Raw genomic sequence first — 16146 nt, 5'->3', positions numbered from 1 at the left:
TACTCTGTCCGTTTTATGCTCTTGTTAAAGCACTGTTTACAAATTGAATAGTGGCATTGCAGTAATAAATGGGACATCATCATATACTGATTAAAACTCTGATCTTGTTAGTGTGTATATGTGTATATTTGTGTGTATATGTGGTTGTCTTTATATCTTCGCAAAAACACAGCGCGGTAACAATTATATTTTTACATTAACGGTTGACATTTTTCCCTTTGAGGCCGGGATCACCGTTTCTGAACATTTCATGCTTTATTTCTCGACTTATTCTTGACTCATTACTGATTAAAAGTCTAAAGAAGTCAAAGGACTTTGAAATTAAAACCAGCAGTTTCAACTGACGATGTCACAATGGCTCAGCTAGCAGAGACCAGCCTCAATGAAGATTTCATCTTATATTTGACACGTTATTTGCGATTAAAGCTTTAAAAATGCCAACTTTCACAAGATTTTTAAATATTCTGATTCACATATTTCCCCTCGAGGCAGAGATCACTTTCACTGAACATTTTATGCTTTATTTCTCGACTTATTACTGATTAATTACCTTGAATTTCAAACCAACCAGCTTCAAATGATGACGTCTTTGAATTTCAAACCAATCAGCTTCAACTGATGACGTCACAATGGCTCGACTAGCAGGGGGAGGGCGAATTACTATTGCAACACACAGGGCAGGTGCAATTGGAATTTATTTTAAAGATCACTGCTGAAGAAGGCCAGGGGAGTGCTAGAATCTTATGTTCGGAAACGGCTGAGTTGGAGGACCACGCCTCCCATGGGGGTTACGGGTAGGGATTTGGTGTGTTGGGGGAGCAGACCCAACGGGTCTGCACTTGGTCTAGTACAAATTAAAAATATATAGTATAGTGGTTGTTATGAAAACGAGGTCATCAACATTCACTGTTCATAAGGTGTAAATTAGATAGGAAAATTGCAGCAACTGCAAATGCTCACTTAAATGCTGGAATCAGGAATTTACTTTCCAGATTATCCTGAAGATAGACACATAAAGCTGGAGAAACTCAGCGGGACAGGCAGCATCTCTGGAGAGAAGGAATGGGTGACGTTTCGGGTCGAGACCCTTCTTTCCTACTGCTCCACAAGTTTTGCTGTGACTTGATGAGAGACTTGTTATTGAAAACATTTGGAAAAAATCTCTGACATTGATTTTTTTTGTTTCAGCTATGGAGCATTATTTCTTCGGATATTATTTATTGGAGGAGAATTAATATTTTTTCTTTCTTTCTATTTCTTTCCATCCCATTTTTCTTTCTCTCTCTTTAATTTGCTTTCTAATTTATAATCTTACATTGAATTAACTATTTTATGAACTTGCCCTACCAGGTTAAGACTTTTTGAACTGATTTGAATAAGGAGAGACACTATTGCTATTGCTGTTTGCACAGATTACAAAACCAGCCATGGAGAATGTTGCACTGTTTTGTTTCTGTGACAGCAGCCAAACTGCCCACAGAAACATTGGGGTGAACTCTATCTGTAATGAACAGCATGTGTCTTTGTTCAGTGCCAGCTGTCGAACCTGGCCTTTTCAGTGGTATCTGTGAACCACAACTGTAAATAACTCAAGTAAAATAATTTGTTTCACCGTTTTATAACTGAATATAAACACAAGGGAAAATAATAAACTGAAGCAGTACAAAGACTCATCTGTAAGAACACAACCATATCTAATGATCTTTGTAATTAGAGCTGTCATTGTTCTGCGGCAATACAATCTCTTCTTGAGTCTTCTCCAGAAACAGATGCATTCCTCTGAGTTGTTAGTTACTTTCTTTTTCTTTTTCCATCTTTGTTTCCTGATCAGCATGTTTGACATTTTATTGTAATACCATTCCTTGCAAAGGAATGCAAAAATAGATTTTACGTTTCAAGCGATTTTTCAGAATTACAGGTCTTCTTCTTTTGTGTCCATCTTGTTACAAATGTAAGCTTCGTATTGCACTGCAGCAGTTTGAGACGGGTTACTTTAGTTTGGGAACCAGTCAGGCAGAACTGCTTTTACATTCATCAGTCTGAAGAAGGGTTTCGGCCCGAAACATCGCCTATTTCCTTCGCTCCATAGATGCTGCTGCACCCGCTGAGTTTCTCCAGCATTTTTGTGTACCTACTGCCTTTACATTGCCTGACTCCAGCCCGAATGAAATGATAACAGGGGTTTTCAGCAGCGAGTTACACAAGTGCCTGAATATAAGTTTCACCAAACTGTTAAAATGCGCATGGCATAATATGGAAGTTCGAAAACTTCTTTGAAACCAGACAAAGTGCTCTGGGCCTCTGCACTTTGCAGTTGAGATAGTGGGACATATGTCAAAGACACTGCATCTCCCGGAGTCTCAGTTCACTCCCTCAGGATAGGCTGCTGATTTACACGATTACTGGGAATTGATTTTTGACTGCACACTTTTGCTGAACTGAGAACGGGAATATGGCTGAGTGGAGAAATATTAACTCGCTTTTCAACAACAACAAAAAAATGTGCTCAGTTCCTCCACCTTTTATTTTGTATTCAACCCAAAATTATTTTGACAAGCAGAAAAAAATGTTACTGAGAATACTGAGTATGTTGTAAGTGGTATTTGCTCAAAAATGAAACCTTAATTTTGATGGATGACCAACAGAAGTTAGGAAAACAAGATCCCAATTGTATCATGTTGCACCCTGTATTCTATGCAGAGAGAAAATATGCACTGTAAGCATCTCTAGATTGCTGTGATAGTGATAGGTGTGGTTTCAATTATTGGCTTATTCATTTTCAATCATAGCTTTTCCCAAGCAACAATTTTTTTTTCTGGGTAATCTGGGACTTCTGGCTATTCTCCTCGCAACATTTTTCTTCTTTGTCTTTTTTTTAGCTATTTTCTTAATTTTTGTGAGGAAGTATGCTAAAAGATTACAAGGGTCAGAGTACTTGAAGTATTTTGCTAACATTCATCACAATCAAGGTACAGAAGTGCCTTGGCTTTTTTCTCTCAGCTGAACTTGAGATGTCAGGTTCTCTTATACCATTTCTATTTCACAAGATACCCTTCCCCCTGAGCTCCACCTCAAGCTGTTGAATGGTCTGCAGGCAAAATTTTGCACAGGGCTGACTTTTCATACTTAGAAATCTCTATGCTATCAGATCTTTCCAAGCCGTCTCTTGGACATTTGCCGTGGTGCGTTCTGCAATGCACATAAGTATCAAGTAATTGTCAAAATCTATGTCTGCAAGAGATAATCTATTTTATAACAATCCTGCTCAGCTTCAGCGGGCAGGATTTTTCGCTGAGTGCCAAATTCTGCCATTTGCAGGCTTTGCCAATGACGTCCGTGCATTTATTAAGATTAGCCACAACAACCTCCTGGCTGCAATGAAAAGAAAGGGTTTGCTCCCAATTAATGATTAAACAGCATCTTATCTCTGAAATATCCATATGCAATGTTTCAACTGAGAATTAATTTAATTGTAAGTGCTTTCATGCTAAAATATCATTTTAAGTCTCCCAAGGGCACCTGCATGTTAGACAGCTTGGTGATGTTCTTCATGGTACAGTGTAAATCACACTGTATAAACTGTTAGGATAAAGTTACGGGGGGGGGGGGGGGGCTTCCCATTCGGAGACATGGATTAGCTGGGTCTTTGTCCCCCAAGAAGCCTCATTGCAACAGAGGAGTACCCTTGGTCTGCACCTGCTAGAGAATCCAGCTTTATCAATGTGAAAGGATGATTGTTGATGTATTCTTTCATTAGATAAATCACAGTGGCAGAACATATTCCCCTATGCTTGCATCCTGATACCTGCAAAGTCAATTATTCCAGCCATGCTACAAACAATCTGCTGGAGGAACAGTGAGCTGAGCAGCATCTGTGAAGGGAAATGTAGAGTCAATTTTTTGGGGTGTCGTGTCCGTTCATCTGGGAAAGAGTAGGGGGGAGAAAGCGAGTTTAAAGAGGAGAGAGAGAGGTGGGATGCAAGCTGGCCAAGTGATAAGTGGATCTGGTGAGGAGTCTGGTGGGAGGAAAGGAGGGTGGCTACAGCTATGAATTTGGGAGGTGATAAGGAGGGAACAAAGGACTCCAGATTAAATTATCTGACGGAAAAGGAAGGTGAAGCATTGAACCAAATAAGAGAGGTGGGGTGGGAGGTTGCGAACCATGGAGGGAGGAGATCCAATGTGGGGGAGCATGTAGAGATTCCAGCCAAACATCTCAATAGGTCAAGCAAACACCACTTTCCCTCTTCTCCAGTCTCCACCTCCATCATACACCAGTTTCTAGCTCTTACGCCATCACATTTAGACATTGAAGACAAATAACTGGTTGCTACCTTTCCAGATCTTGAATCTAAGATGTCCTTGCTGGATAATGCCTTCTCTGAACCTCCAGTCTATTTAAATTGAGGGAGAGAAATCCATTGGGCATTTCAGTATAGAGCCCCATGCAGACGAGCGTAAGCCAAAACCATTTTGATATAAATGTTCGCAATACAGTATATTTTTCTTCGGTTTTATCAAAAATATCATGATCCACACCAAAGAGTCAGTTACTGCACCCCAGGCTTCGATTCTGTCATCCTTGTCGTGTAATTCTTATTTTAAAATATCTATGACAAAGTCCACAGGCCAAACCCAGAAGTAGGTTACATTGAGTGAGCATTAAATTAATTTCAGATATTTTATATCTGATGAATGTATTTTTTTAGGTTTCACAAAGTATGCCAAATTGGTCTTCTCAGGGAAAGCAGAGAAACTTCACCAAAGTATTAAGAAACACAAATGCTTAACATTTGAAACAAATTCAGAAACAATTAGAAAATGCTGTATCAGAGGATAACAACAACATGTACAGGAAGCTGTACATTAAGTTTCTAATCTACAAAGAAACTCGTGGTGTTTCATTGGATTCTGGTCAAAAAATTGATGCTGACCTTTATAATAGGTTAGATGACCTATTTGGATACAGAGGATATGGACTGGAAGGCTGCTCAGGAATACATTGCAATAAATACATCTAGTAACAACAAAGAAATGCCAAAGCTGGTAGAGTTGCTGCCTCTCAGCACTGGAGACCCAGATTTGATCCTGACTTTGGGTGCTGTCTGTGTGGAGTTTGCATGTTCTCCCTATGGCCATATGGGTTTACTTCGGGTGATCCAGTTTTCATCCAAAGCCACAAAAGCGTGCAGGCTTGTAGGTTAATTGGCCTCTGTAAATTGCTCATTGTGTGTAGGGAATGGAAGCGAAAGTGCGATAGCATAGAAGTAGTGAATGGGTGATCGATGGTCAGCGTGGACTCAGTGAGCCAAAGGGCTTGTTTCCATGCTGTATCTTTCAATCAATTCAATCAATCAAAATAATTATAGATTAGCAAAGGTTGAACTTAGTGTTGGCACACACTTAGTATCGTGTGTGAGGCCCAGTTTGTCAATATTGAGTCCACATTGCCACACAATGTGGAAACCGTATCTGCCCAACCCTAACCCACTGTTCTCTGTGTGAAAATCCAGTTTAGGTGCAGACAGTTGGCCTGAATAGAGAGAGAGTCTATGGCTTTCCACAGACTGACCTATCTAATGTTAAGAAGATCCAACAGGAGACAGAAAGAGAAAACTAATCAAGTCAGACCAGACCCCAGAATGTGCACCATGCACTCCCTCTACTCAATCACAGCAGCCCATAAGATGCCCAAACAGAAGGGGTAATTTAGTTTTAAGGAATAAAGCTTGGAAGGTGGGAGGACTTAATGGGCAAGCACTTCTTGTGGTAGCAATGAGCAATGGGCAAGCACTTCTTGTGGTAGCAATGATATTGCAGACCTAGAACAAGAGATTGCACATTCTTCCCGTGACAGTGAGTTTTCTCTGGGTGCTCCGGTTTCCTCCCACATTCCAAAGACGTGCAGATTTGTAGGTTAATTTGCTTTTGTAATTCGTCCCTAGTGTGTAGGATGTAACACAGGGATGACATAGAACTGGTACACAAAATTGCTGGGGAAACTCAGCGGGTGCAGCAGCATCTATGGAGCGAAGGAAATAGGCGACGTTTCGGGCCGAAACCCTTCTTCAGACTGATGGGGGGTGGGGGAAAGAAAGAAGGAAAAGGGGAGGAGGAGGAGGAGGAGCCCGAGGGCGGGCGGATGGGAGGGTGGGAGGAGACAGCTAGAGGGTTAAGGAAGGGGAGGAGACAGCAAGGGCTAGCCAAATTGGGAGAATTCAATGTTAATGCCATAAGGACGCAAGGTCCCCAGACGGAATATGAGGTGCTGTTCCTCCAATTTCCGCTGTTGCTCACTCTGGCAATGGAGGAGACCCAGGACAGAGAGGTCGGATTGGGAATGGGAGGGGGAGTTGAAGTGCTGTGCCACCGGGAGGTCAGGTAGGTTATTGCGGACTGAGCGGAGGTGTTCGGCGAAACGATCGCCCAACCTACGCTTGGTCTCATATGATGTAAATCAGCTGACATCTAGAGCAGCGGATGCAGTAGATGAGGTTGGAGGAGATACAGGTGAACCTTTGTCGCACCTGGAACGACTGCTTGGGACCTTGAATGGAGTCGAGGGGGGAGGTGAAGGGACAGGTGTTGCATTTCTTGCGGGGACATAGAACTAGTGTGCAGGTGATTGGTGTTCAGCGTGGACTTAGTGGGTCAAAGGACCATTCTGTTTCTCTAAACTAAAAACTCTGCTTTTCGTTCCACAGATGTTGCCCAAGTGATTTCCGCACTTTGTCTCTTTTGTTTTTGAGCACATTTTACTTATCAGTTACTGTTCGAGAACCGAACATGTTTCTGTTTTTCAGTACGGTGTCTTGGTGATCAGCAATATAATTCAGAAAATGGCAACAAAGGTCATTTAAATCTGTTCATACTTCAGTTGTAACATCTTTACAAATTGAGTCACGATCCACACTCTTAGTGTTAATGTTTTTTTCTGCTTGCTTCCCCATTTATTTATTTCTGATGTTTTTGTCTGAATCTCTCGGGTTAAGTTAAAAAAAATGTTTATAATTAAATTAAATTAAATTAAGGATGGAATGATTTGCCATTTATTTAATAGAGTAGAATCAAACATAAATAGAGGAAGAAAAGATGAGGAATTGGTCTTGTGTTAGTAAGATAAACTAAAAAGATTAATGCGACTTTCATTTGTAACATGAAATGAAAGGAGGTTCCTCAAAACCTTGCCTCAAACGAAAGAAATACAATATGTGTTCATGCATTAGAAGTGACAGATCAACTGAAAATATAGGCAAAAAGTTTCTACGTTAACTATGTATGAGGGGAGAAGCAGTTGCAGTGTGACAAGTATTCCACTTTTGTATTAACAGGAAGCTCATCCAAACACACCATCAAATGTATCTGTTTTAAGATGTCAGAGTCAATTAAATCTGACAGTACCTAGCCAACTTTATCCCAGGAGCAGCTGTAGCAGCAGTGAACTCTCTATTTCAAGTGCCTGCAGTGAACATTCAAGTGGCTCCTATACTTGGAATGAAGGAAGGACATGCAGTAAGAGGGTACAGTTTGAGTCCTATTAACAAAACTTCATTTGACAACTGTCTTTCAGGAATGTCATTGCAGTCAGCTGATAATAAAACATTCTATAGGCCAATTTTAAGACTAATAGGCCAAAAATCCACAAACCCGGCTCTCCCGGCAGACCCATTGTCTCTGCGTGTTCGTGCCCCACCGAACTCATCTCCACATACCTTGACTCCATCCTATCCCCCTTGGTCAAATCCCTCCCCACCTATGTTCTAGACACCTCAGACACTCTCCGCCGCCTCCACGCATTCCACTCTCTGGGCCCTCACCCCCTCATCTTCACCATGGATGTCCGGTCACTCTACACCTCCATCCCCCACCAGGATGGCCTCAGAGCCCTCCGGTTCTTCCTCGACCAGAGGAGCAACCTATACCCAGCCACTGACACTCTCCTCCGCTTAGCGGAGTTGGTCCTCACCCTTAATAACTTTACATTTGACTCCTCCCATTTCCTCCAAACACAAGGCGTAGCTATGGGCACACGCATGGGCCCCAGCTACGCCTGCCTCTTTGTCGGGTACGTTGAACAATCCTTGTTCGATGCGTACCAGGGCCCCATCCCTGACCTCTACCTCCGCTACATTGACGACTGCTTTGGTGCCACCTCCTGCACCCACACACAACTGACTGACTTCATCCACTTCACCACCAACTTCCATCCGGCACTCCAATACACCTGGACGATTTCCGACACTTCCCCACCATTCCTTGACCTCACCATCTCCATCGCAGGGGACAGACTCCTGACCGACATACATTACTAAACCCACTGACTCACATGGCTATCTGGACTACACGTCTTCCCACCCTGCCCCCTGTAAAGACTCCATCCCCTACTCCCAATTCCTCCGCCTACGCCGCATCTGTTCCCAGGATGAGACATTTCATACCAGGGCATCGGAAATGTCCTCGTTCTTCAGGGAACGGGGATTCCCCTCCGCCACCATAGATGAGGCTCACACCAGGGTCTCATCCATACCCCGTAACACTGTTCTCTCTCCCCATCCCCGCACACGCAACAAGGGCAGAGTCCCTCTGGTCCTCACCTTTCACCCCACCAGCCGGCAAATACAACACATAATCCTCCGCCATTTCCGCCACCTCCAACGTGACCCCACCACTCGCCACATCTTCCCATCTCCCCCCATGTCTGCCTTCCGCAAAGACCGCTCCCTCCGCAACTCCCTCGTCAATTCTTCCCTTCCCTCCCGCACCACCCCCTCCCCGGGCACTTTCCGTTGCAACCGCAAGAAATGCAACACCTGTCCCTTCACCTCCCCCCTCGACTCCATTCAAGGTCCCAAGCAGTCGTTCCAGGTGCGACAAAGGTTCACCTGTATCTCCTCCAACCTCATCTACTGCATCCGCTGCTCTAGATGTCAGCTGATTTACATCGGTGAGACCAAGCGTAGGTTGGGCGACCGTTTCGCCGAACACCTCCGCTCAGTCCGCAATAACCTACCTGACCTCCCGGTGGCTCAGCACTTCAACTCCCCCTCCCATTCCCAATCCGACCTCTCTGTCCTGGGTCTCCTCCATTGCCAGAGTGAGCAACAGCGGAAATTGGAGGAACAGCACCTCATATTCCGTCTGGGGTCCTTGCGTCCTTATGGCATCAACATTGAATTCTCCCAATTTGGCTAGCCCGTGCTGTCTCCTCCCCTTCCTTCACCCTCCAGCTGTCTCCTCCCATCCGCCCGCCCTCGGGCTCCTCCTCCTCCTCCCCTTTTTCCTTCTTTCTTTCCCCACCCCCCATCAGTCTGAAGAAGGGTTTCGGCCCGAAACGTCGCCTATTTCCTTCGCTCCATAGATGCTGCTGCACCCGCTGAGTTTCCCCAGCAATTTTGTGTACCTTCGATATTCCAGCATCTGCAGTTCCCTTTTGAACAATAATTCTTAAAGATTGACACTCATTAGCACAACTACAGCTACCTGACTGCTGGCTGGAGAGCTTGTCCTAAATCTCAGTGACGGGACTATCTACATGGCCAAAGGCTATAAAATTACATTGATACCACCCATCTTGACCCTCTGGTGGAATGTCGGACTGGTATTGTATCACTCCAACAGCAGAGATGAGGCCCAGGAATACTGAAAAAATATATCTTTCCTAGTTTTGTACTCACAGCGAAGCGAACTGAATCTGGTAAGGTACTTTATTCCAGAAAGTGCATTCTGTTATTGGATAGAAAATCAACCTACCACTTCCCCAGCCAAACAAATAGCTACAAATGAAAGATAGAATCAAATCCCAGTAGAAACAAATTTTGTCCCAAATTCTGTCCATTGATGCACGTTATCTTTTGTCCAGATTTGATCTCCCAAGGAATTTTAATGTTGATTTATTAAAACACAAAACAACTTATTAATAAATGAAAGCATAAAAGTTACAGTACATCATTACACAGATCCCTACTGATAATGAGAATGCAAGAAAATGCTTTGTCTGTCCATGATAGGCTACCAGTATAATCAAGGACTAGTCTCATCACAGACACTCCCTCTTCTCCCCTCTCCTGTCAGGCAAGAGGTACAGAAGTGGAAACACATATCTCCAGATTCAGGGATAATTTCTTTCTAGCTGTTATCAGGCAACTGAACCATCCTGACACCAACTAGTGGTCTTGACCTAACATCTCCTCATTGGAGACCCTCAGACCATTTTTAATCAGACTTTACTGGACTTGATCATGCACTAAATGTTATTCCCTATATCCCGTATCTGTACACTGTGGACTGCTTGATTGTAATTGTCTTTCCACTGACTGGATAGTACACAGTGAAAAGTTTTTCACAGTACCTAATTTGTACAATTCCTTTGTATTTGATAGACAAGTAAATTACTAGATATGAGTGTTCTTAAATATCATTTAATCAGTACCCCAGGTGAAATATGTATCTGAATTTTTCCTAAATGTTGTTTTCTTTTTCACTTGCAGTCATCTCTAAACTGGGAAACAAGACTCAGCATTGGCTCCTCACTGCCCAGCAACCTATCTAGTCCTGCAGAAGAACTACCTCCCACACGAGAAAAAGAAAGCCATATCCTGGAAGGATTAAAGAAGCTTCAAAAGAAAAAGTCTTTCTCGGAACCGCCTTCAATCATGTCAAAGTGGGCTTACAAGGATTGTATGAACTCCAATGAAGGAATTTACTCACTTGGCCTAAGATGTCGGAATCGCAATAAGAACAAGAATCAAATGCCTTTCAAGGCTACCAATAAAGCATTGTGCTTTGACCAAACAAAACGATTTGAGTATGATTCTGATTCACATGATGATGCAGATGATGACTGCACAGCAATTATAATAAAGGAAGTGCCAAGTAAAGACTGCAAGTCGTTTTGCAAAAAACTAAAGCACAGTATTTCTGATAGTCTGTTTGATTGGGATCGCAATGTTTCAGAAAGGCTCACACGTTTAAGCTCAAGAGAAAAGCCGGAAAAGTTGACTAGTTTTGTCACCAGCATTCAGTCAAATGATAAGCTTTGCACAAGCAACAAGTTACCTGTGTCGAAACTGCAGTTTAATTCTACCAAACTGCACTATAAAGATTTAACTATCCAATTATCAGACACAGAAGATATTGAGATTTTGGATGAACTGCAACTGGAAAGCAGAGACAAAAGAAATTCCTCTGAACTTGTATCAAGTTTGTTAACTAACAAACAGTTGGTGAGTCATGCAAATCCATTCAGTTGCAAAAAAACTTTCTTCTCATCTGCAGATAAAGATGAAGGCCATTTTTCACCTTGCATTGACAATAATCCAGAGACTTCGAATCTACTGAAAGATAACTGTCAAGCAACCAAGTTTGTGAAAACGTCATCTGAAGAATGCATCACAATAGTGTTTGATGCTGAGGACGGCCAGCCAATTAGGTTTAATTCCCAGCAGACAGCGAGTGTCACTGTGTCTTCAAATCAAATTTCTGATCCAAATGCTATAGATGGGAATTGCCAGCAAACTGTTTTTGCTGTAGAAGACACTGGACTGGTGCATCAAGGACTGATCTCTTGTCAAAGAGGAAGTGATGCAAGGAATTATACAGTTTTAAAGTCACTTCAAGGTCATGTAAAGCAAAATCCTTCAGAAGATCCAAAAGACGACAGGAAAACATTAAATTCCATTGTTCACACAGATTCTGTAAGCTGTGAAAGGTCATTGTCACAACACAGTCCACAACAACAAAAAATATTGAAACCAATTTGTAACACACCTCATAAATCAAATTGTTTAGTTTCTCCTTCTATTCTAAAGCCACATCTAACCAAAATACCCAACAAAGGGAAAAGCACATCACAAAATTCCTGTAAAGGAAACAGAAGTGAAACCCCTAAATCACCTCCGACACCTGTTTCTCCTAACCAAAACAAGTCTCCATCATTGTCAGCTGTGAAATTTTCCAAATATTTAAAAATGCCAAACATTAGTATTAATAGTGGTTTAAAAAATGATACCAACATTCCAAAATGCGGTTCACCTCATGCACAGAGCTCTAAGGTTACATTGGGTAATGAAACAGCAAAGAGCCATTCTGGGATTGTACAAGGGTCTGTATTTTTCAGAAAGCCTATGGCAGTTCATGGAGAACAGCCCACACAAGATAAATATGATAGTTTAGAGTTGGAGGAAATAAAATCTCTATCACCTCCACCTCCGCCGGGGAGATCCATTTCATTGCTATTCAGACCAAGTTGTGAACGTTCGCTGAATATGATTGTAAAATCTGAAACCATCGCATCTGTCGATGCAGATAAAACCGCTTCCGCATGTTCATCTTTACAGCCATTGGGAATTACTGGTGTGTTGCCCTCTGCCCAATTGACAAAAGAAGCACAAAACCAGAAGTCCCCAGCTGCATTGCAAAACTCAGCACAACAGTCACAGCAGTCAAATTACACCTCAAAAGATTTGACTAGAATCTCTTCAGAAAAAAAATCCCAGAAAACAAATTGCCCAAATACTTCTTCATCAATGCACATTCAGCCTTGTCCTCAAGCAGCTGCTAAAATAATTAGTTTAACATGCAACCAAAAGGATCCATCTCCACAAAACACATTTTTTGCCAAAACAGGACAGTTATGTGAAAATGATTTGACAACACAATGCACACCACTGTCAGCTTCATCAGAGTGCCATGTACCAAGTATAAATGAACCTTCAGCTCATCCACAGCATTGCCAATCTTCATCTGTTTCTAGTGGTAAGCAGGCAATCCTTTCATGCTTTGAAGAAAAAAAAGCCAAAACTCGTATTCCGTTGGGGCTAAAAGGTTTCTTGAAATCCCCCCCATTATTGAGAAAGAGCTCAACTGTACCTGGGAAGCTTGAGAAAGACAGTATTAATATCTACTCTAAAGGAAATGTAATTCAAGGAAAGTCTGGTCAAGTTGATTCAACTGAAAGTATTGAAACTTTGGAACAATCAGGTTCAGTGGTTAGTTATGAGAACAAAGGTGACCTTCAGGATGTTCCTGATGTAAAAATAGGTTTTCCTGCAGAACTTGACAGTGAAATGAAATATTGCAGAGACATCGCAGATGGGAATGATGTTAACAACATGGAAATTAAAGCTTTTAAGAGGTCAATATCAGTTAATAGCAAACCTTATCTTAAGCCTGCTCTAGGCATGAACGGTGCTAAAGCACGAAGCCAGAGTTTTAGCAATCAGACTGGGGAAAAAACTTGTGTTTCACCAGTGGATGGGACAGGAAAAGTGAGAACACAAATAATTACAAATACAACTGACAGAGGTAATTCTTTGACAAGGCAGATCTCAACCAATGCAGCAGATGCAATGCAAACTAAACCAGCTTGTGGCTCATCAGCTCCTCAAAGCCCTTCACATTCTCCAAGATCTGTCGATGATTCATATACACGACAGGTGTCTAATGGAAGTATAAGTAGCTCGAGTAGTCTTCATAGCAGTCCGAGCAAATTACCCTGTCGGACTCCACCAAAGGGGGAAAGCCAGCTTAGTACTTTAAAGTGTGCTGGCAATCAGTCACCGCCTCAGAAAGAAACTAGAAGCCTACCTCTCAGCAATAGATCAAGTGAGAAAAAGTCGAAACAAACACCACAAAAAGTGAAAAATGTAATGCTGCCTGAATATGAGGCTCAATCGTCACCGAATATGTCTTCTGCAGATAAGCCATGCATATTACATGGTCCCTCTGAAATTAATATGGCAAAAATTGTTAAGAAACAAGAAAATCTTTCCAAAAGACCTGAAATTGCTGACAAGGTATTCATTCCTCCTCCAGTTTCTGAGACACAGTGTAGCATAGAAGCAAAGGTCATGTTGGGAATTCAAGAAAATATGCAGAAGGTACAAGGAAGGGACAAGGTTCAAGTATCGGAGACTAAGCAGAAGACTGGACCTTCAATAGCCAAGTGGTTTGGGTTCCGAAAAAGCAAGTTGCCAGCTCCTAACAACAAAATGTCGGATTACAAGTCCAGAGATGAAAAAAAAGTAACCAAAAGTGGAGCTAGTTCTGGAATCAAGCAAACAAAATTAGATAAAAAAAAGGACAAAAGAAAAAATGAAAAAGGATGTCAAAGGGAGATTGATGTCACAAAAAGAGATGCCAGTTGTGTCACAAAGTCAGAAAGTGATTATCCAAGTGGAGGGTCTGAGTTTACATGCCAGGAAGCACACCACAGTAGGAAAATAAGTCTTATGTCCAAGCATCAAGGTTGTAAGGATCATAATATTCCAACAAAAGAGTCAACAAATGATCACTTCATGCAAGAACTCCTACACAGGTAACAATCGTATTAAATGTAGCCTCTGTATGTTTGATAACCCATTTTTTTCATTAGAAGTTATATTATTTATCATTGGCCATTCTTTATTTCAACTCTGTAATCTCATGCATAACAATGATTTTTAGAATTATACTTCAAACAATTGCAATCTATATTGGCATCAACGTTTGTCAATGGTGTTGATATCTGCATCCTGCCATTCAACAACTAAAGCTTGGTACTCTCTGTCTGACCATTGAAATGCACTGAATGATTAAAAGTTACTGTATTTTCTCAGCAGATGGAACTAAACTCACCATAGCAATCAAAGTTAATTCTATTTAATTTAAGTACCAATTTAACCATTGATAATTGATAGATAAATGATAAATGGTAATGGAAATGAAAATTATAACAATAGAAATGACATTTATAACATGGATTCGCTTTTTCATTATTAGATATTTTATTTTTATGCCTTCTTTTGTCCTCTCTCCCTTTGCCACTTTTTTTTCATTATCTGACATGATACTGGAATTGTTCACTAATTTGTACCCTCTTCCCAGTCTTTTCTCTGCTTATTCCCCAATCCTTCAATCTGATTGTCTTGCTGAAAGCACAATTGTTTCTTCTGTGGGTCACTCAGATTCTCACCTTTACTTATGCTACAATGTAAGCAGCTCACACTTTCAACAATCTCCCATGCAAAACCAAACTAAAAATGTAAATGAGCATGAAAAAAAATAAAACTCATAGACGGTGCAGTCAGGTGCATTGCTAATAAAAAACAATTTTGGCTATTCTAAACATAATATTTGGTTCCAAGGATCTTCGTTTTTCATGGATTTTAGCATTCAGTGATTTGATGCTCATGCAAGTCTCTGATAGAATATATTTTATTTGCTTATACTTTGACAAATTCAAATGACGTAATATCCTCATTATAAAATGAAATCTACTAATCTCATTACTCCCTATTTTCTTCTTTAAAGTTGGATTCAAGTGATGTATTTCTTCTTCCTCAAGTATCATAATCATATATTGATAACAGTACAGAATGAGGCCATTCTGCCCTTCAAGTTTATGCTGATTCATTCAAGAGTGATATGATGGTCTCACGCCATTCCACTTTCATTGTGCTCTATGATTTTATTTTCAATTCACTTCAGAAATACATAATTGAATCTCCCTTCACTACCTTTTTTGGCAATGAAATCTGGATGTAACTATTGAGTGTTTTGTTTCTCTAAATTGCTCTTGGCTCTTTTACCAAATAACCTGTTTTTTACAGACAGTTTCACTCAGTCTGTATTTTATTTAAAGATGTATAAATGAATGGTTAAAATGAATGCCAGTGAAATTATAATTATTAAATTATGACAGTCAATCTATTAAAGTGGGTTATTCACTGAAGTCCCACAACATTCAAACTTCTACATAGAAACACTTGTGAATATTTTCCTCAGATTGCAACGGGCAGACTATATTAAAGCAAAGTCAGAAGCATTTATCATTCAAGTCTGGAGACAGAAATATGCAACAGGGTTACTTATAACATTAAAGTAGAATGAGCAATTGACTGATTGAGGAAGGATGGTCTAATTCATCAGAGGAATCGCTTTTACCTGCAGAGTTGATAAGAAGGCTGCTCATCAGAAGGAAAATGGATCAAATCATGTTTCCTGCAGGAACGTGTCTAAGGGCAACTCCCATGGCTCTGCATTTCCTAGCAACTCTCTCAGTATTCAGGCAGACCACGGAAATAATTATGAAATGAAGCCACCCACAGAGATTCAAAATGAAATTCATGTAAGTTTGAGCTCTTTCAGTGTGATATTCTAATAAAAGAA

At 41.1% G+C, this 16146-nt stretch overlaps 1 protein-coding gene across 9 annotated transcripts in view; it reads left to right on the top strand.

The window, feature by feature from the left end:
• Positions 1 to 16146, top strand: part of nckap5 (NCK associated protein 5) — a 486547-nt gene that overhangs the window by 369944 nt on the left and 100457 nt on the right. For 8 of the 9 annotated variants that reach the window (XM_033024638.1, XM_033024642.1, XM_033024637.1 and 5 more), the window contains 3 exons: positions 7332 to 7520; positions 10488 to 14314; positions 15928 to 16105. In XM_033024638.1, coding sequence (XP_032880529.1) covers positions 7332 to 7520; positions 10488 to 14314; positions 15928 to 16105 — 4194 coding nt within the window. The remainder of the gene's footprint in view (positions 1 to 7331; positions 7521 to 10487; positions 14315 to 15927; positions 16106 to 16146) is intronic. The other variant, XM_033024643.1, reaches the window with a different exon arrangement.

Source organism: Amblyraja radiata, chromosome 7, assembly GCF_010909765.2.
Source record: "Amblyraja radiata isolate CabotCenter1 chromosome 7, sAmbRad1.1.pri, whole genome shotgun sequence".
NCBI classification, from domain to species: Eukaryota; Metazoa; Chordata; class Chondrichthyes; order Rajiformes; family Rajidae; genus Amblyraja; species Amblyraja radiata.
This window is presented reverse-complemented; position numbering and strand designations above follow the sequence as displayed.